Source organism: Thalassophryne amazonica, chromosome 2, assembly GCF_902500255.1.
Source record: "Thalassophryne amazonica chromosome 2, fThaAma1.1, whole genome shotgun sequence".
Taxonomy (NCBI): Eukaryota; Metazoa; Chordata; class Actinopteri; order Batrachoidiformes; family Batrachoididae; genus Thalassophryne; species Thalassophryne amazonica.
The window spans coordinates 143,423,355-143,445,260 of record NC_047104.1 but is presented as its reverse complement, the minus strand read 5'-3'; the positions used below and the strand labels follow the sequence as shown (position 1 = coordinate 143,445,260).

The following is a 21,906-nucleotide window of genomic DNA, read 5'->3' as shown; positions in this document are numbered from 1 at the left end:
AGAGTACTGTTTGTCACTCATTAAGTCCATGCCTCAGAGACTGCAAGCTGTTATAAAAGCCAGAGGTGGTGCAACAAAATACTAGTGATGTATTGGAGCGTTCTTGCTTGCCTCTACTGGTGGTTGGCTCTCACTGTGGTATTGTATCACTTCCTGTTCCGGAGCACATCTGTGTTTTGCTGTATCTGTTAGCTGTTTAATCTGCGCAGTTAGATTGATCTAGTTAACTAGATAACGATTTGTTTCACAGTGTAATCTTCACGTGCCTTAACTAAAGCACTCCCTCTGCTGAATCACCTCTAAATTATTTACACATTATTCACTTTGTGTGTTTTTAGGAATCCGCTAGCTTAGCGCAGCTACTAGCTCTTAGCCGATTTAGCATGGCGGCTTCTCCTGTCTCTCCCGCACTTTTCTGCTCTGGGTGTGAAATGTTTAGTTATTCCTCGGCCTCCTTTAGCAGTAATGGTACTTGTAATAAGTGTAGCTTATTCGTAGCTTTGGAAGCCAGGCTGGGCGAATTGGAGACTCGGCTCCGCACTGTGGAAAATTCTACAGCTAGCCAGGCCCCTGTAGTCGGTGCGGACCAAGGTAGCTTAGCCACCGTTAGTTCCCTTCCAGCAGATACCAAGCAGCCGGGAAAGCAGGCCGACTGGGTGACTGTGAGGAGGAAGCGTAGCCCTAAACAGAAGCCCTGTGTATACCGCCAACCCGTTCACATTTGTAACCATTTTTCCCCACTCAGTGACACACCCGCCGAGGATCAAACTCTGGTTATTGGCGACTCTGTTTTGAGAAATGTGAAGTTAGCGACACCAGCAACCATAGTCAATTGTCTTCCGGGAGCCAGAGCAGGCGACATTGAAGGAAATTTGAAACTGCTGGCTAAGGCTAAGCGTAAATTTGGTAAGATTGTAATTCACGTCGGCAGTAATGACACGCAGTTACGCCAATCGGAGGTCACTAAAATTAACATTGAATCGGTGTGTAACTTTGCAAAAACAATGTCGGACTCTGTAGTTTTCTCTGGGCCCCTCCCCAATCGGACCGGGAGTGACATGTTTAGCCGCATGTTCTCCCTGAATTGCTGGCTGTCTGAGTGGTGTCCAAAAAATTAGGTGGGCTTCATAGATAATTGGCAAAGCTTCTGGGGAAAACCTGGTCTTGTTAGGAGAGACGGCATCCATCCCACTTTGGATGGAGCAGCTCTCATTTCTAGAAATCTGACTATCCAGGGTTGGGACCAGGAAGCAGAGTTGTAGTCTTACACACCTCTCTGCAGCTTCTCTCCCCCTGCCATCCCCTCATTACCCCATCCCCGTAGAGACGGTGCCTGCTCCCAGACCACCAATAACCAGTAAAAATCTATTTAAGCATAAAAATTCAAAAAGAAAAAATAATCTAGCACTTTCAACTGCACCACAGACTAAAACAGTTAAATGTGGTCTATTAAACATTAGGTCTCTCTCTTCTAAGTCCCTGTTAGTAAATGATATAATAATTGATCAACATATTGATTTATTCTGCCTTACAGAAACCTGGTTACAGCAGGATGAATATGTTAGTTTAAATGAGTCAACACCCCCGAGTCACACTAACTGCCAGAATGCTCGTAGCACGGGCCAAGGCGGAGGATTAGCAGCAATCTTCCATTCCAGCTTATTAATTAATCAAAAACCCAGACAGAGCTTTAATTCATTTGAAAGCTTGACTTTTAGTCTTGTCCATCCAAATTGGAAGTCCCAAAAAACAGTTTTATTTGTTATTATCTATCGTCCACCTGGTTGTTACTGTGAGTTTCTCTGTGAATTTTCAGAACTTTTGTCTGACTTAGTGCTTAGCTCAGATAAGATAATTATAGTGGGCGATTTTAACATCCACACAGATGCTGAGAATGACAGCCTCAACACTGCATTTAATCTATTATTAGACTCTATTGGCTTTGCTCAAAATGTAAATGAGTCCACCCACCACTTTAATCATATCTTAGATCTTGTTCTGACTTATGGTATAGAAACTGAAGACTTAACAGTATTCCCTGAAAACTCCCTTCTGTCTGATCATTTCTTAATAACATTTACATTTACTCTGATGGACTACCCAGCAGTGGGGAATAAGTTTCATTACACTAGAAGTCTTTCAGAAAGCGCTGTAACTAGGTTTAAGGATATGATTCCTTCTTTATGTTCTCTAATGCAGTGGTTCCCAAATGGTGGTACGCGTACCCCCGGGGGTACGTGAGTGCCTGTGGGGGGTACGCGGGGCAATGAGCAAAAAGAAAAAAAATGTCATAACACGCTGTAATTGTGATAAGCTGTCTGAAACAATACTATTATAGATGTGTGTAAATGCTTCCATCTAGTGTTGAGTCAATTTATTGCAACAGATGGGTGTGACTATCTGGGTGATTGACACCTGTTGTCATACCAGCGCAGCTCACTTAGCCGCCCCATGAGCCCGCCACATGAGCGGCAATATGGAAAAGTGGCTAACGGGAAGCCCAGTGCCAAGACACCTGCCACAACTAGTCAGCTTGGTGCTAGCGATAACAGTCCAGCTGATTGTCCAACTACAGCGACTATGACGGACTAAGATCTGATCGATGACCCCGATGTTTGTGTGGCTAGCGAGAGTCAAGCTAGCGTAGCCAGCAGCATCAAAGAGGACAGCGGTGACAGAGACGCAGAGCATCGCAGTGTGAGACAGCAGACTTTTGATCGAGACCAAAGACTATTTAATCAAGAGAATAAGACATCAAAGAATCGCAAATATGATGACAACTACATTGCTCTTGGTTTCACGTGTGTTAACACGGGTGGATTTCTTCGCCCTCAGTGTGTTAATTGTGCAAAAGTTCTATCGCAAAATGCAATGAAGCCATCACTATTGTGCAGGCATTTAGAGACCAGTCATCCCCATTTGAAAAATAAACCACATGAATACTTTGAGCGTCAGCTTAAACTATTATCTGCAAGTAAAAGTTGTATTGCAGAGACAGACACTGCCAACAGGAACCGGCTGCGAGCATCATACATGGTCAGCTATAGAGTTGCTAAAACTAACAAGCCACACACTATAGTGGAGGATTTAATACTCCCTGCTGCCTCAGATATGGTTGGAGCAATGTTGGGGGAAAAGGCAAAAAAGACTATACGGACTATCCCGTCATCGAACAACACAGTTTCTCGATGCATCAGTGCTATGGCTGAGGACGTTTTGAAACAGCTTCTTCAGTGGGTAAGAGGCAGCGAGTATTATTCTCTGCAGCTGGATGAGTCCACAGATGTTGCTGGCCTTGCACACCTCCTTGTATACGTGCGTTACATACATGAAGGGACAGTAACAGAGGACATGCTCTTTTGTAAACCTCTTGAGGAAAGGACCACTGCACTTGACATTTTTCAAAAGCTGGATAACTTTGTGAACACAAACGGCCTAATGTGGGATAGATGTGTGGGTATATGCACAGATGGCGCACGGGCAATGACAGGTAGACATGGGGGTGTGGTGACACGCATTCAAGCAGTGGCACCAGATGCCACATGGGTACACTGCAGCATCCACCGTGAGGCGCTGGCTGCAAAGGGAATACCTGCTAACCTCAAGAATGTTTTGGACATCACCATAAAGATGGTCAACTTTGTGAAAGCCAGGCCCATGAACTCGCGCTTGTTTGCTGCGTTGTGTAATGAAATGGGCAGTGAGTATGAGACGCTGTTATTACACACAGAGATGCGCTGGCTTTCAAGAGGCAGGGTATTAACTCGCTTTTTTGAGTTGAGAGATGAACTTAAAGTTTTCTTCAGTAAACATGATTTTGCCCTGTCAGAACATTTGCACAACGAAGAATTTCTCACTAGTCTGGCTTATCTTTGTGACATTTTTTCACATCTGAATGAATTAAATCTTGGACTACAAGGGCTAACTGTAACAATATTCAATGTTCAAGATAAAATTGAGGCCATGATCAAAAAGGTAAAACTCTGGATAAACTCCCTTGAGTCAAACAATACCGAAGTTTTCCCAGTGTTGCATGAGTTTTTGTGCTCAAACAAACTCAGACTGAGAGGCTGCGTGAAAGCAGAGATGAAGGCGCACCTTGGCGCACTGTCTGCAGAGTTGCGCAGATATTTTCCTGAGGCGGACGGGTCAATCGAGTGGATACGTCATCCATTTAGTGCCGTGACCACGTCTTTATCAACAGCGGAACAGGAGAGCCTTATTGACATTGCAACAGATGGATCGCTAAAAGCAGAATTTAATCAGAAGACACTGACTGACTTTTGGATTGGCCTGCGCGTGGAGCAACCTGCACTTGCAAAGCGCGCTATTAAGACTCTCATGCCATTCGCAACTACGTATTTGTGTGAAGGTGGATTTTCCACACTGACGAACAGGAAAACAAAATACAGAGCCAGACTTAATGTTGAAAATGACTTGAGACTCAGCCTTTCACACATTGAGCCTAACATTACTGAGCTGTGTGCATCCAGTCAAGCCCACACTTCACATTAAACATTGCAGTTTTCTATTGCATTATAATTGTTCACATTGTGGTTTAAATTGTTTTAATTAAGGCAGATACTGAAATGAGGCTTCAGTAGGTTTTGTTAATATAATATAATTTTGCTCCAGCTCAAACTGTGCGACAAAACCGCAGGGTTTAAAAGTTCAGAACGCACGATTCATGGTCTCACACTGTACGGCCCAATGCTCTGATGTGATCTGACTGCTCACATTGTACGTTAAAAACCACACGTCGGAAGCTTTTATTTTTCTTTAAAAAAAAAAATTATTTCATGCCTATCAATGCGCACAGTGAGTGAAATCAGGTGGGGAGACTGCACGCGCGCACACACAACAGACAGCAACATGATTCACGAGAGGACGGTAAAAAAAGAAAAACATTCAACTATATTTCATAGAGAGTCTTACAGCTGTGCAAGGTGTAGCAAGTTACTCCCTCATCTGTCGTAAATCCTGTTGTCTGCTGTGTGTGCGCGCGCGCATATACGTTCAGTCTCCCCCACCTGATTCCACTCACTGTGCGCGCTGATAGGCATCAACTTTAATACGATATTAGGTTATTGCGAGGGAATGCAAAAAAAAAAAAAAAAAACGACTTTACATGCGATCACTGTTTGCTCTCTCCAGTGTTTGCTCACGGACAGTGCGCGAAGTAATCAGTGTGTAGATGCTTGTAGCGCAGCTTCATCAGCATGGAACCCTCACGAGCCACGACGGCCGACCAAAATATCAAACAGGTTTGATTTTCATCCGACCATACGATTCCTGATCGGGAGGTGGTCGTGACATGTTAATCGCAGCTCGTTACTCCATGTAGACTGCATGATGCAGGACGCACGATTAAGGTGAAACTCGGCGCGATCCAAAAAATTCTCACACAAGTGAAAAATCGGCTGAAAAAGGGCCAAAACGCGCACAGTGTAAGCCCGCCTTAAAGCGGGCAGTGCAGTCGAACCCCAACCTCCTGACCAAGTTTAATGCTGCTATCGACCCACAATGCAAAAATAACAGTAACGCACAGTGACTTGGAGAAGTAACTTTAATCTGATTAGCGATTTGGAAAGATTAACGTGTTAGATTACTCGTTACTAAAAAAAGTGGTTAGATTAGAGTAACGTGTTACTAAGTAACGCATTACCGGCATCACTGCATTTTACACAACACCCCAACTTCATTGGAATTGTATCCTTTGCACTTCTCACTAATCATTAAGAAATACAAACAGTATGCTCAGTCATGGCATTCCTCTGTGGTGAGGAAGACTGTCTATCAATTTCTGGACAGGGTGATGGATGCAGAGATGACTGAACAGGCCCAGCCTTGACAGACACACTCTTTCTGACAGACACTGCACACGGTTGCTGCAGGAAGCTTCTGCCATTAAGGATCTTGCTCTTTCTCTCCTTCCTCTTTCTTCTCTGTGTCATTCATCTGCATTATTTAAAGACTTCCTTTCCCTTTTGGATCATTCCTTGCCAGCTGGCTCGTCCCCTCACTTGTTCTTCCCAGGTCTTCCCATCAGCAGCTCTTAAGGTTGTGCTTCAGGAGGTTCTTGTAGCATTTCTTCTGCCCTCCTCTGGAACATTTTCTTCAGCTGGGAGTAAAAGATCTGCTTGAGAAGTTGGCTGTCATCCATCCGAATGATGTGACCCACCTACCGAAGCTGATTCTATATAGTAAATCAATCTGGAGGAGGCAGTTCCAAAACACTGAGCAAGTATGCAAAGAGAAGACTAAGAGAAGCCACCAAGACACTGAAGGAGTTACTGGCTGAGATCACAGACATGAGTATCACTGCTGAGATGAGTAACTCTATAAACAAGTTCAATGCTTTCGCCTCATGCACACACACTTGGATCTTACTCTTGACCAAGGACAACTGCAAACCCACACACTCTCACTTGATGGTCATCACATTAGATGTCGCAGCAAGACAACAATTGATTTGACAAACATCAAAGCATCATCTGCAAAGTCAAGATCAGTGAACCTGTCCTCACAGACAAAGGCACCCAGGTCGCGAGACTCCACAACCGTACCCAATAGCCCACGCAAGTGCAACAGATGTGCTCTTGTACCAAAATTTACAGGAACAACAGAGTTTGTTACTCAACCCTATTGCTGACCAGCTGCCATGTGCTTCTAGCTACTTTATTGTTAATTTAAAATATTATTTCAACCAGGTTAGTCCCATTGAGAAACATGCAAACTCCACACAGAAAGGTTCACAGGTGGGAATTGAACCCATGACCATCCTTGCTGTGAGGCAACAGTGCTACCACTAAGCCGTGCTGCCAAGTACTAGCTTACATGGCACAGAAAGAATTGTAATACCTCTGTAAATGTTCAAATCCATGTGTTCACCTTTTCCATCCCAGAAAGGGACAATAAATTATTTCTTCTCGAAAACATGCTTATTTAGGGTCTGCTCCTTCCTTTGCCCCTGACCAAGGCAGCGTCTCTACATCTGGAGTTGGTCCCTGGGTGCTGGACTGTGGCTGCTCACTGCTCCTAGTGGTTAGATTATTATTTCTTCTGATCTGATCAGCTAAAAACCCGGGCTCTGGCCTGAGTGGCCAGAGTATCCCTTTGGTTGTCGGTGAATTGAGGCCTACTGACTACCACATGCACAGCAATTCCTGCTGGTCTCCTTCACACTCACAGCCAAAGTCCAGATCATCACATGGTCCACTGTCTATTGTTAATGACGGTTGCTGCTGGGCACATAATTCTTTCTGTTATTCACCATTTCAGCTTTTATGGTTCCTTCTCAGTCAGTCCGGATGATTCAAGCAGTACAGCTGTAAGGAGAGGCACTCTCCACCAGATGGCATCAAAGACTTCCACACCTGTTTATGACTTCGACTTCTTCTTTTGGCTGCTCCCATTAGGTGTCGACACAGGAAATCACTTGTTTCCATCTCACCCTGTCCTCTGTATCTTCCTCTGTCTCACCATCCACCTGCATGTCCTCCCTCACCACATCCATAAACCTTCTCTTTGGCCTCCCCCTTCTCCTCCTACCAGGTGGCCCCATCCTCAGCATCCTTCTCCCTATATAACTTGGGTCCCTCCTCTGTACATGTCCAAACCATCTCAATTTCACCTCTCTGACTGCCTCTAAACTGTCCCACCTGAGCTGTCCCTCTGATATGTTCATTCCTAATGTTGTCCATCCTCATCACTCTCAAATCACAGCTTCACGTATCTTCAGCTCTGCCACTTCCAGCTCTTCCTGTCTTTTGTTAGTGCCACTGTCTCTAAGCTGCACAACATAGTTCGTCTCACTGCTGTCTTGTAAACTTTCCCCTTCACTCTTGCAGATATTCTTCGGTCTCAAATCACAACTGCCACCTTTGTCCACACCACTCCACCTTGCCTGGACTCTCTTTTTCACCTCTCTCTACCAGAGTTTCCCTTACTTTGGATAGTTGACCCCAAGTATTTAAACTCATCTACTTCACAACTTCTACTCCTTGTAACTTCTACTCCATTGGGCTCCCTCTCATTCACACAACCAGTACTCAGTCTTGCTCCTACTGACTTTCATTCCGCTGCTCTCCAGAGCACATCTCCACCTTTCCAGGCTAGACTCTACCTGCTCCCTACTCTCACTGCAGATCACAATGTCATCTACAAACATCATAGTCCATGGAGACTCCTGTCTTATTTCATCAGTCAACCTGGTCCTTGGTGTAACCCCACCCCCCCTTGAAGGAGTCTATCATTCCTACTGCGCATCACACACAGTCCTTGTACATACCCTCACATACTTCTCTGCCACTCCAGACTACCTCATACAATACCACAACTCTTCTCTTAGCACCCTGTCATAAGCTTTCTCTAAAGGCTAAAGGCCCAGTCCCACTGGCGTTTAGGAGGATTTGCGCATGAATTGCGCACAAACTTGGTTTATATTCGCTAAACATCCGTAATATCCATGAAACATGCTTGTATGAGTCAGCCGACATCCGCACACGTTCGCATTTATCGGCAGAGGCACGTTTTTCCATTGCCAGGATTTTTGAGCTGCCCAAATTTTTCACATCTGCCTTACATACGCAATACATACTCAATCTATGCACTGTATATCCGCCGTCCAACTGACAGGGTATTGCGGCTTGGCAGCGGACTGGAACAGTTTGTAAAATGGATATATAGGGTGCCTATCACATCCACATGACTAACTAAAATAGGTTGTAGCGAATGCATACAGAGTGGCCATGGACAAAGCGTTTGTATTACGTCTGCTTTGCATCTGATTTGCGGACAATTTGCGAATGCATAACAAACACTTCACGTAAATCCAAAGTACTATATAAATGTGGCAGAAATCGACATACTTGCCACTGATTGCCAGTCCAGCTGTAGAGACGTACAGATGTAGTTATGGATCCCCAAAGACGTAGTGTGATAGTTGCTGCCATCCAACAACATGCCAATCAACTTGTCCAAGTCCAGCAATTGCTCCAGAGGCTGTGATGTTGGTGTGAACAGTGATGCCAAAAGTCCAGAGTGCGCTTCTATTATGACCACAATGCAGATGCCACGCATGCGCAATACAAACGCTGTTTCCGCAACACATGCGCAATGCATTCTCAATACATCTGTAATACTTCTGTGATAATCACAATGCATCCGATCCGTTTCCTCAATACATGCGTTATACAACCCCTAGCAATAATTATGGAATCACCGGCCTCGGAGGATGTTCATTCAGTTGTTTAATTTTGTAGAAGAAAAGCAGATCACAGACATGACACAAAACTAAAGTCATTTCAAATGGCAACTTTCTGGCTTTAAGAAACACTATAAGAAATCAGGAAAAAAATTGTGGCAGTCAGTAACGGTTACTTTTTTAGACCAAGCAGAGGGAAAAAAATATGGACTCACTCAATTCTGAGGAATAAATTATGGAATCACCCTGTACATTTTCATCTCCAAAACTAGTACCTGCATCATATCAGATCTGCTCGTTAGTCTGTATCTAAAAAGGAGTGATCACACCTTGGAGAGCTGTTGCACCAAGTGGACTGACATGAATCATGGCTCCAACACGAGAGATGTTAATTGAAACAAAGGAGAGGATTATCAAACTCTTAAAAGAGGGTAAATCATCACGCAATGTTGCAAAAGATGTTGGTTGTTCACAGTCAGCTGTGTCTAAACTCTGGACCAAATACAAACAACATGGGAAGGTTGTTAAAGGCAAACATACTGGTAGACCAAGGAAGACATCAAAGCGTCAAGACTGAAAACTTAAAGCAATATGTCTCAAAAATCAAAAATGCACAAAAAACAAATGAGGAACGAATGGGAGGAAATTGGAGTCAACGTCTGTGACCGAACTGTAAGAAACCGCCTAAAGGAAATGGGATTTACATACAGAAAAGCTAAACGAAAGCCATCATTAACACCTAAACAGAAAAAAACAAGGTTACAATGGGCTAAGGAAAAGCAATCGTGCACTGTGGATGACTGGATGAAAGTCACATTCAGTGATGAATCTCGAATCTGCATTGGGCAAGGTGATGATGCTGCAACTTTTGTTTGGTGCCGTTCCAATGAGATTTATAAAGATGACTGCCTGAAGAGAACATGTAAATTTCCACAGTCATTGATGATATGGGGCTGCATGTCAGGTAAAGGCACTGGGTAGATGGCTGTCATTACATTCAATAAATGCACAAGTTTACGTTGATATTTTGGACACTTTTCTTATCCCATCAATTGAAAGGATGTTTGGGGATGATGAAATCGTTTTTCAAGATGATAATGCATCTTGCCATAGAGCGAAAACTGTGAAAACATTCCTTGCAAAAAGACACATAGGGTCAATGTCATGGCCTGCAAATAGTCCGGATCTTAATCCAATTGAAAATCTTTGGTAGAAGTTGAAGAAAATGGTCCATGACAAGGCTCCAACCTGCAAAGCTGATCTGGCAACAGCAATTAGAGAAAGTTGGAGCCAGATTGATGAAGAGTACTGTTTGTCACTCATTAAGTCCATGCCTCAGAGACTGCAAGCTGTTATAAAAGCCAGAGGTGGTGCAAGAAAATACTAGTGATGTGTTGGAGCGTTCTTTTGTTTTCATGATTCCATAATTTTTTCCTCAGAATTGAGTGATTCCATATTTTTTTCCCTCTGCTTGGTCTAAAAAAGTAACCGTTACTGACTGCCACAATTTTTTGTTTCCTGATTTCTTATAGTGTTTCTTAAAGCCAGAAAGTTGCCATTTGAAATTACTTTAGTTTTGTGTCATGTCTGATGATCTGCTTTTTTTCTACAAAATTAAACAACTGAATGAACATCCTCCGAGGCCGGTGATTCCATAATTTTTGCCAGGGGTTGTACATCCGTGATTGTTCGTCAAATATTCACTATACATTATTAATATATCCATAATTCGTACTGAGAAATTTGTCATTCCTGGCCAATTTTGTTGCTGACGACAATGAATGCCAGAAATTTGTATAAATTCATGCGCAATTAATCCTCTCCCCAGTGGGACCGGGCCTTAAATCCACAAACACACAATGTAACTCCTAATGGCCTTCTCTATACTTCTCCATCTGTACTCTCAGAGTAAACATTAGGTCTATAGCACTCTTTCTCAGCATAAAACCATATTGCTGCTCACAGATCTTCACCTGTTTTCTAAGCCTAGCTTCTACTACTCTTTCCCATAACCCCATAACTTCATGCTGTGGCTGACTAGCTTTATGTGTCTGTAGTTACTGCAGCTCTGCACATCACCCTTGTTCTTAAAAATAGGAACCAGCACATTTTCACTCCAAACCTCAGGCATCCTCTCACTTTCCAAGATTTTATGAAACAATGTGGTTAGAAACTCTAATGCCATCTCTGCTAAACCCTTCCGTCCCTCTGCTGGAATGTCAACTGGACCAACTGCTTTTCCACTCTTCATCCTCTACATAGCTGCCCATCACTTCATCCTCTTGCACTTCCTGATTTACTCTCTCCACATCTTTCACACTTTTCTCCCATTTTCTTCATTCATCATCCACATCTATTATGACACTGACCGTATTTCATTTTGTATTATCTGTACATTAATATCATCTTGTTTTTTCCCCTACATCTTTCCTTCTCAGTTTGGTTCGTGGTTAGACATCGGGAGTTCCTAAAACACTGAATTTTCAAGTCTTGATTTGGCCTTTTAATGGAGATTCTAAAAATACTTTGGACGGCACCCCATCTAAAATGATAACTACAAGGTCTGTTAGAAAGTAACGACCTTTTATTTTTTTTCAAAAACTATATGGATTTGATTCATATGTTTTTACGTCAGCCAAGCTTGAACCTTCGTGCGCATGCGTGAGTTTTTCCACGCCTGTCGGTTGCGTCATTCGCCTGTGGGCAGGCTTTGAGTGAGCACTGCTCCACCCCTCTCGTCGTTGTTTCATTGCGAGGAAATGGCGCAATGATTTGGGCTTTTTTTTCCATCAGAATTTTTTCAGAAACTGTTAGAGACAGGCAGCTGGAAACCATTTGAAAAATTTATCTGGCTTTCGGTGAAAATTTTATGGGCTTCACAGAGAATAAGGAGTGTTACTACAGCTTTAAGGGCAGCCCACAATGGAGCACGGTGCGCCGTGCTCTGAGCCGCCATCGAGAGGCAGAAACCACCACATCATTTCTAAACGGATCGCTGTGTGGAGCAGGGACCGTCGTGTGCAATTTCTCTGGTTATCACAAGAGCTGGACATCAGCCATTTTCCGGCAGATTTCACTTTTAACAAGAGATTTTGTCATGGAAAGCCGCGCGGAGGCTTCGCGCGTCACGACCGATTCGCTGATGAAGCGAGACAAAGGATCACCTCCGTTTCGGAGTGTCAGAGGACAAGTTGGGACGTGCCTATCTCGGCTTTCAGTGCTTACCAGTCGAGTGAGTAGAAGAGAAATTGTGGAGAGCTGTGCACGTCCCAACTTGTCCTCTGACACTCCGAAACGGAGGTGTTCCTTTGTCCTCGCTTCATCAGCGAATCGGGTCGTGACGCGCGAAGCCTCCACGTGGCTTTCCATGACAAAAATCTCTTGTTAAAAGTGAAATCTGCCGGAAAATGGCTGATGTCCAGCTCTTGTGATAACCAGAGAATTGCACACGATGGTCCCGGCTCCACACATCCATCCGTTTAGAAATGATGTGGTGGTTTCTGCCTCTCGATGGCGGCTTGGAGTGCAGCGCGCTGTGCGCCATTGTGGGCCGTCCTTAAAGCGGTAGTAACACTCCTTATTCTCTGTGAAGCCCATAAAATTTTCACCGAAAGCCAGATAAATTTTTCGAATGGTTTCCAACTGCCTGTCTCTAACAGTTTCTGAAAAAATTCTGATGGAAAAAAAGCCCAAATCATTCCGCCATTTCCTCGCAATGAAACGACGACGAGAGAGGTGGAGCAGTGCTCACTCAAAGCCTGCCCACAGGTGAATGACGCAACCGACAGGCGTGGAAAAACTCACGCATGCGCACGAAGGTTCAAGCTTGGCTGACGTAAAAACATATGAATCAAATCCATATAGTTTTTGAAAAAAATAAAAAGGTCCGTTACTTTTCTAACAGACCTCGTATATACAAAAGAAGCATCATGCTAATTTACATTGCCTCATGCATAGTGTGGAGCAGTATTTGAGACAAACACGTCTGTATTGACAATGTGCCACAAAACCAAAACAGCCGCTCTATCAAAATCACAGAGTGAAATTACAGAGCGCAAAGGCCAACATTTGACAGACAGACAACACTGCAATACATCAAGCACACATCACAAATGAAGACAGAGAGAACACAAACAACAGGACTCATCTGAGGGAGTCTGCAGCCAGAGATTAACACTCACTTTCTAACAACAGAGTACAGTTAAGCCCTGGAAGACAGAGAGCAGACACAGCCTGTTAGCACATGTATTAGCCCACTGCATCCGCGCCACCATCCAACACGCTACACACTGAGCTAAAGCAACATACACATTAACCTGCTCGTCTTTTCTGTGAGAACAAGTCAACTAAAAAACAGAACTGAACTCGCCACGCAGTTTAGACAACTATCCATCCATCCATCCATTTTCTATTCCCGCTCACTCCAATTAAGGGTCATAGAGGGGCTGGAACCTATCCCAGCAGTCATAGTGCATGAGGCGGGGTACACCCTGTGCAGGATGGCAGTCTATTGCAAGTAGACAAGTAAATATTTAATTTTATTATACAATGTGTAAGTGTTTAATTAGGTAACACACATTAAATTAGGCAATGTATATATCAATAGCAAGTGGTCTCTGTGTGCATGTATGTGTGCATGCGTGTGTATGGCTTAGATCACAGAGAAACTGGGTAAAGCTGATATTTGCTGTTTGGTATGCTTGTGTATTTTGGGTCAAGGATTAATGCTACAAAGACAGAAAGTTGACAGAACTAACGTGTTTGAGAAATTAGGGATATTATCTAGCTACAGTGAACAACGGACGCTGATAATTAAATTCTGGACTCATACACCATTCCAGCAGAGGGTGCTAAATCATCTATATATTAAAATCCAAGTGGCATCTGTGTATGTGTACGTGTACGTGTGCGTGCATGTATATAACCTCGATCACGGACAAACTGGGGAGAGCTGATATTTGCCGTTTGGTATGCTTATGTATTTTGGGTCAAGGATGAACACTGATAGGACTAATATTTTTGGAGAAACTACGGATATTAGCTGACAACACTGAACAATGGACATTTATAATTACATTCTGGACTCACACGCCATTCCAGCAGGGGCAGTAAATCATCTATATATTGAAAACAAAGTGGCGTCTGTGTGTGCGTGCGTACATGATTTTATTTAGTAAGTTCAATGTAAGTACATAATATAATTGTAAATACGTTACACATACATGGATGACAAAAGAAAGTGAAAACACTTATTTCCATTGTGGTCCATTTAAAAATCAAATAACAAAACAGAAGTAATATAAAACAATAATAATACTACTACTAATAATAAAAGAATTATTAACCAAGTGCAAGGTCTGTACCGGGAAAATATCAGGCCGAGGTGTTTAACAGTACAGACCTCGCTACTCTCGGACAGTGCAAAAAACACCGGGGTCTGATATTCCCGTACAGACTGAGCAAGCGAGGTTAATAATTTGTTTATTATATGGCTGTTTGGAGCTGTGTTTTCCTCTTGTTGGTCTTCAATTTGCATGTGCACTTTGAGCTTGTTTGCTGTTAATTCCTCCAATTCAAACTCGTCAGTGTAATAAAATTAGCTTGGAGAATGGTCCTCTTCGTCACTCATAATTTCTTTGTTCGCATTTTGTTTTATTTTGTGCTGTGAAAATTGTAAACAAAGTTGCAAATCTGATATGAGATCTGGATCTATTGCCATGATAACGGTGTGATATGGGAAAATATCAGAGCAGAAATCAGCCAATCAGAGTGTGCATATTGTCGTAGCCATATACTAATAGCATGATACTAATGTATCACAAGAACCTACTAAACAATTTATAAATACATTAAGCTAACATTAAATTAACATTGAAAAATTATGTAATTAACTGGAAATAAAAGGGTTGAGTTCTTCCTCTAAAAACTGTTGAGGTCTAGGGTTCTAAAAACATTCTCGACTCACACACCATTCCAACTCATTATAGAAACTTTGAATAATTTATTACTGCTCTTGAAAAATGTCAGCTATCTATTTTAGAAACACTAACCAATCTAGAGCCCATGGATCCTCACGGGCAACATACTAGTTCATGTTTAAGGTGTAAGATGTGAAAATTTCAGAACGTAAATTTTCAAAATGCAAAAACAAAGGACAGCCTGCCAAGAACTGCCAGAGATAGTGCTGAGAGTTTATGCTGCATTTTCCTGAAGCAGTGGCAGTTTTTTAGTGTGACAGAAAGAGATGTGTCGCTGTTAGGTGCCAACATTCATCGACTTAATTGTAAAACTGATGCTCAGATTTTTGTAAAAACTGTCTTAAATATGAGCAACACATTTTTATTGAAGGTGTACAGAAACACTGCATTTCCAAAACCAGATTCTATTACATGTGTGGAAAAAGGAGAGGGGCTCATAATAGTGAGACCAATCACCTCTTCATAGACGCATCCTGGAGAAGTGCCGAGGTCCACTGATTCAAAATAAACCAGCAAGACAAAAGCAAATAAAGATCCAAACATGCAAAAGTGAAATGCTGAAGTAACACAAAGGTTTTCCCCAGTCTGAATAAACCTGAATACATTTTCCTTCCTCTAACAATCCACTGGAGTTTTATTTCTGTGTAGATTAGTCAACGTTCAATTCAATCTTGTGTGAGTCCACTAAAATAATGTATGATCCTGTTCTGATTGAATGATTTATGTGTTGAGGAAATCTTAGTAATCAGAGATCCGTTTCTGCACATTTTTCGCCAATGTTGCAACAGAAAATGAGGCTGCAGCTATTGATTCTATAAGGGTGAAATTCCAGAACTCTGTTGTGTTCAATGTCCTCATTTAATGAAGCAGACAAGTGTTCTGGTCCAATATCTGAATTGATTTGTGTATCAAAGCTCAGTAAAGATATCTGACAATGATTCAGATAACTCACTAATGATGATTATTATTAATATCATGCTGGTGTGTTGTTGCAGACCTCTGGGACACACTTGTGAATCATTGTCTCTTCCTGCCTTTGGTTGAGTCTCCAGCGTCCTGTTATTCTCAGCAGGAATAAGAAAACACAGATGGTATATTTCATTCTATACATGATTGTTTGTGGCCCACACATGCCTCCACAGTTCCAGCTACTTATCACTTCGGAGCGTCAAACCATCAGATGCACATGCAGTGCTTATTATGTCTTATTTACATAATATTTTCAGTATTTCCCAACTGGCTCCTTTGTGAATCACAAGAAAATGTTTCATCACATTTAAAGATTGTAAACTGGTCTGCAGGGCCACTCACTGTATGTGTTCCACAGGATATAGAGAGGCTGGATGGGGTCCTGGTGCAGCTTCAGGTTGTCCCACAGGATCTGAATCAACACGTGTTTACTGTCTTCAGACATCCAGTGATGAGGGATCTGTAACGAACAAAAAAACAGAGACTACAGTCACATTAAAATCTGACACCACTGATATCTGACATTTCTGCAACATAACAGGGTGAGAAACCACAGGAGGAGTCAACACAACCAAATCAGGTATAAAATCAACCCCTGTTGATGAGAATTAATAGTTTTTTTTCTAAAGGTTTTTACTATCAACAACAACAAGCAACTGTAAATCAAGTTTGGTCCTAATTCTTTCCATTTAATCAGGACCGACAGGCAGATCTTTGTCATATTTTAAGTCACTCTATAGGCATTGAAGATGAGGTGAACTTTTCTACCAACCAGTCCTGTGATAAACAGAAAATACAGCAAGAAGAAAGTCAAGTTCTGGAAGAGCAATGCAGCATTTCACCAACTAGTTGAATTACCTTTCAAACTAGTATTGAACGAGCTAGTACCCTGAACATGAAACCAGCCCACCGACAATTTGCCTGTATAGTAAAACCAAGTCCTTTAGGCTTCTCCCTTTTGGGTTGCCACAGCAAATCAGATATGGATCTGCATGATGATTTGGCAAATGTTTTTCATTGCATGCCCTTCCTGACACAACTCCACATTACAAAGAGAATGACACAGATGGTTTTGAATGTAGAACCTTCTGTTTTGGAAGCCACCATGTTGCCCTGGCCCTTTACTTGTACAGTGTCTCACAAAGAAACCAAAATCCTCTAACTTTCGCTCTGATTGTGAAGATGAGTTTTTTTCATAGTACTACAGAAAATGCAAACATATCAATCAGATACAGTAACAAATACAGTTGGGATTTTACTGGTATTTACAATAACATTTCTTTGTTTCTACAACCCCAATTCCAGTGAAGTTGGGACGTTGTGTGAAATGTAAATAAAAACAGAATGCAATGATTTGCAAATTCTCTTCAACCTATATTCAATTGAATACACCACAAAGACAAGATATTTAATGTTCAAACTGATAAACTTTTTTGTTTTGTGCAAATATTTGCTCATTTTGAAATGGATGCCTGCAACACATTTCAAAAAAGCTGGGACAGTGGCAACAGAAGACTGGGAAAGTTGATGAATGCTCAAAGAACGCCTGTTTGGAAGATTCAACAGGTGAACAGGTTAATTGGAAACAGGTGAGTATCATGACTGCGTATAAAAGGAGCATCCCCAAAAGGCTCAGCCGTTCACAAGATGGTGTGAGGATCACCACTTTGTGAACAACTGCATGAAAAACAGTTTAAGAACAATGTTTCTCAACATTCAACTGCAAGGAATTTAGGGATTCCATCATCTACAGTGCAGGTACTAGACTGGCCTGCCTGCAGTCCAGACCTGTCGCTCATTGAAAATGTGTGGTGCATTATGAAGCTCAAAATATGACAACAGAGACCCCAGAGTTGTTTGAGTTGAGCACAGAAAGTTTGGTCTGTGCAAAACTGACTGACTGACACAATGATCTGAGGAGCCAGTGCAGGACAGTTCAGAGTTTACTGCACGTCTTTTTTTATGCACTGCTATCTTGTGTAATTTAGCATTTTTGTCTCTCGTGCTTTGATTCGTGTTATTTTAAAATAAAAATATTTTCTTTTCAAAAAACAAGAATTGGCCTAAGAAAATAATTTTCAAATCATGCGTCTTGAAAAAAGGGGTTATTTTATAATCGGGCCGCCTTGTATTCAGAGCCGTACTGTAAGTTGATGACGATGATAATCTCTATGTATGAGTGTATGTTTGGGTCAAACCTGTGAGCCTCTGTTGCAGTGCTCTGAGGTGAGGATGAGTCCAGGCAGGTTGCTGGGCAGGTCCAGCCGTCTGAAGTACCAGACTAGGTTCCAATAGATGATGGGATGATAGTCCACCATGTCAGCCTCTGTGATCACCGGGTCGCCCTCATTCTCTAGCAGGCTCTCCAGCTCTTTCCAAAGCACCAGTGGGCTCAGGTAGGGAACTGTAACTGGCTCAGGGTTATGAAGCCTCCAGTCCATACTCAGTGGGTCCTGCCACGGAGAGTAGCACTACAGGTAAGGTTCAGTGCCACAATTACATTCAGTGGAAATAAGCCTGGGAAGTATGAAGTTGGAGCTATCCAAAATGTCTACAACATAGTCCAGGGTTTGCATTTTTGAATGCTAAACAGTCTTGCACTCAGTTGTTAAAATGATAAATATTGCATGTTTTACTAAATGTTTTGTTTGAACTAAATGTACTGTTCGACAGCCCTGTCACCTTTCTGTACCTATAGCCCCTTTCCCACCGGGGGTGCTCCCGGTTGCTCCCAGTTGCGCCGTGCATCATTATGATGATGCCGCGTGGAAGCAACTCAGTGCTGAGACGATGCAGCTCGGTGTCACAACAGCGCGAGGGGCGCAAAGGAGGAAGCAAGTCAGGCACTGAAAAATTAAACCTGTTTAATTTTTTTGCATCCTGTGCTTGACGCAGAAAGGAAGTGGTTCCAGCACAAGTTGGGGCAAAGAGGTGTAACTCGGGGCAAAGAGGCGTTACTTGGTGTGACTCAGAAGCCACACCCTTGAAAGACCACGCTACCCGATGCCAATTTATGATTTCTGCTGTGTTCCGTTGTTCCCGAAGTATAAATCACACAGGATTGTTTTTATACTGTGTACTCAATGCAGTAAAAACAAACAAACAAAAAAAGACCACAGGAAAAAAAAAATGCTGATTGCAGCTGCTGCTCCTCTCGGTGTGGAGCTGTCTGGTGAAGAGAGGCACTGTGAAACAGCTGCAGCTTCTTCTCTCACAAATGTGTTTAAATAAAATCCATAAAGGTCCTGCTCACAGACTGATTGCCAGAGACATCCAGTAAAAAGTCCGGACATCTCCAGTCCACTCATGGACGGGACGGTTCATTCACACGCCCATGTGAACAATTAAAAGAAAAAAAATTGTCTGCAGGCAGTTAGTTCCTTTCTCTCCTCAAACTCTCTCATCACAGTTAAAAAAAAGGACAAAAAAGGACATATGTCCTGCTCACAGACTGATTGCCAGAGACAGGACATGTCAACATTAAGTAGAACTCCAGGCATCTCCACATTTGCTCAAGGACGGTTCGTTCACGTGGGCGCGCATCTCGCGCTCAAAGGAGGAAAGATAAACTATAACAAAACTCAGAGTGCAGCCCTGCAGCTCAGCACAACAACAAGTAGAAGAGAAGTCAGAGTGCACAGTCTGTCTGCAGCCAAACTGTGCACTCTGACTTCTCTGTGCAGAAAACCTGCAGGCTGCGTTGTCACCTCCTCTCTGCCCCCTGCTCCGTGCACCTGACACAGACATTCCTGCGTCGTCATGACGCCACAGGGAGCAACCGGGAGAAGCCCCGGTGTGAAAGGGGCTTAACAGACATTCCTCCAGCCTTCCCTTGCCTTGTTACACAAATGGCTCCGTGTCACACTGCAAAACCCTGATCAATCAATCCAATCCACTTTATTTATATAGCACATTTAAACAACAGAACAGTTTCCAAAGTGCTGCACATAAAAATGATTATACAACTATACAAAACAATAAACCCACTCAGATACTAATAAATAAATAAACATAAAAACAATAAAACAATAAATAAATAAAACACTAGGCCAAAGACAACAGAGGACCATACAACTCATGCAGAGCTAAAAGCCAGAGAATAAAAGTGGGTCTTCAGACGAGACTTAAAACACTCCATTGTGGGGGCTGTTCGAATGTGGAGAGGCAGAGCGTTCCAGAGTCTGGGCCTGGCCACAGAGAAGGCCCTATCCCCCCTGGTCTTAAGTCTCGTCCTAGGCACCACAAGCTGGAACTGGCCCTCAGACCTCAGAGCACGTGCTGGCGAGTAAATTTGGAGGATGTCTACAATATATTGTGGGGCCAGTCCATTTAAAGCTTTAAAAACAAATAATAAAATTTTAAAATCAATTCTAAAATTAACAGGGAGCCAGTGCAAAGACGCAAGAATGGGTGTAATATGTTCATGTTTTTTGCTCCCAGTTAAGAGGCGTGCAGCAGCGTTCTGGACTAACTGCAATCTGTGAAGTGTATTTTGATTAATTCCAAAAAAAAGTGAATTGCAGTAGTCCAGGTGTGAAGAAATAAAAGCATGCACGACGCGCTCCAAGTCAGAAAAGGATAAAATTGATTTAATTTTGGTTAAAAGACGAAGCTGATAAAAGCTGGATGTAACAACCGCCTTGACCTGAGGTGGATCACAATGCCACCCAGACAGTCTCACAATAGGACGTGGCTCCGGGACCCCCAAGAACTCCTGATTCACGCCACAATGAATTCTTGTAAATGAAAAGGACCCTTTAATCATCACAGCTCTGTCACTCTCATACCAACCATTGTTTCTTTTTAATTAATTCTGTGAACAGATGCATTCTGTTAACACTGTATGCGTTATTTCCTCCTGCCCTGATGTGGATAAAAGCAGAGCTCAGAAAGCCACACTTTACACTGTTCCAATCAGGATACCCTGGTTTGCACAGCGTCCAAAGTACTTCATATTAAAAAGCCTGTTATTTGATAAATGGTCAATGTCTTGACTCTTTTCTTTCACAGACAAGCCTGAAAATCTTTCGGCCTCAACACAGTCAAATCCATAAGCAAGATCTTGAGCTTTACAAGCTGAGCAAAAGAGTGAAGCAAGAAAAGCCTGAAAAACATATCGTCATTTAGAGGTCATTCCCCCCGTAACACTGTTCTTTTGACTAAACAAAGTACTGTATTAGTCAGCCGTTCCTAATACTAGTTCAGGAAGCCCTGTAACTTACAGTGCATCTGGAAAGAATTCATGGCCCTTCACTTTTCCACATTTTTGTTACAGCCTTATTACAAAATGAAGTAAATTCATTTTTGCCCTCAAAATGTTACACACAATAGCCCATTATGACAACATGAAAAAAGTTATGAAAAAAGTGGCACGGGAAAGGGAAATCTGGGGTCCCCTGATGGAGCTGTTGCCCCTGCAACCCGAACCCAGAAAAGTGGTTGAAGATGAATGATGAGTGAGTGAGTGAGTGTGGAAAAAAGTTACTTTGAAGTTCTTGCAAATTTATTAAAAAAAAAAAAACAACTAAGAAATCGCACGTACAAGTATTCACACCCTTTCCTCAACACTTTGTTGATGGACCTTTGGCAGCAATTACACCATCAAATCTTCTTGAATATGATGCCACAATCTTGGTGCACCTATCTTTGGCCAGTTTTGTCCATTCCTCTTTGCAGCACCTCTCAAGCTCCATCAGGTTGGATGGGGAGCGTCGGTGCACAGCTATTGTCAGATCTCTCAAGAGATGTTCAATC

At 42.5% G+C, this 21,906-nt stretch overlaps 1 protein-coding gene across 4 annotated transcripts in view; it reads right to left on the bottom strand.

Moving 5' to 3' along the window:
* Positions 1-21,906, bottom strand: part of LOC117532123 (C-myc promoter-binding protein-like) — a 243,039-nt gene that overhangs the window by 11,330 nt on the left and 209,803 nt on the right. For 2 of the 4 annotated variants that reach the window (XM_034195403.1, XM_034195420.1), the window contains 3 exons: positions 18,351-18,605; positions 16,495-16,612; positions 13,387-13,413 (listed from right to left, as the gene is read on the bottom strand). In XM_034195403.1, coding sequence (XP_034051294.1) covers positions 13,387-13,413; positions 16,495-16,612; positions 18,351-18,605 — 400 coding nt within the window. The remainder of the gene's footprint in view (positions 1-13,386; positions 13,414-16,494; positions 16,613-18,350; positions 18,606-21,906) is intronic. The other 2 variants (XM_034195412.1, XM_034195428.1) reach the window with 1 other exon arrangement.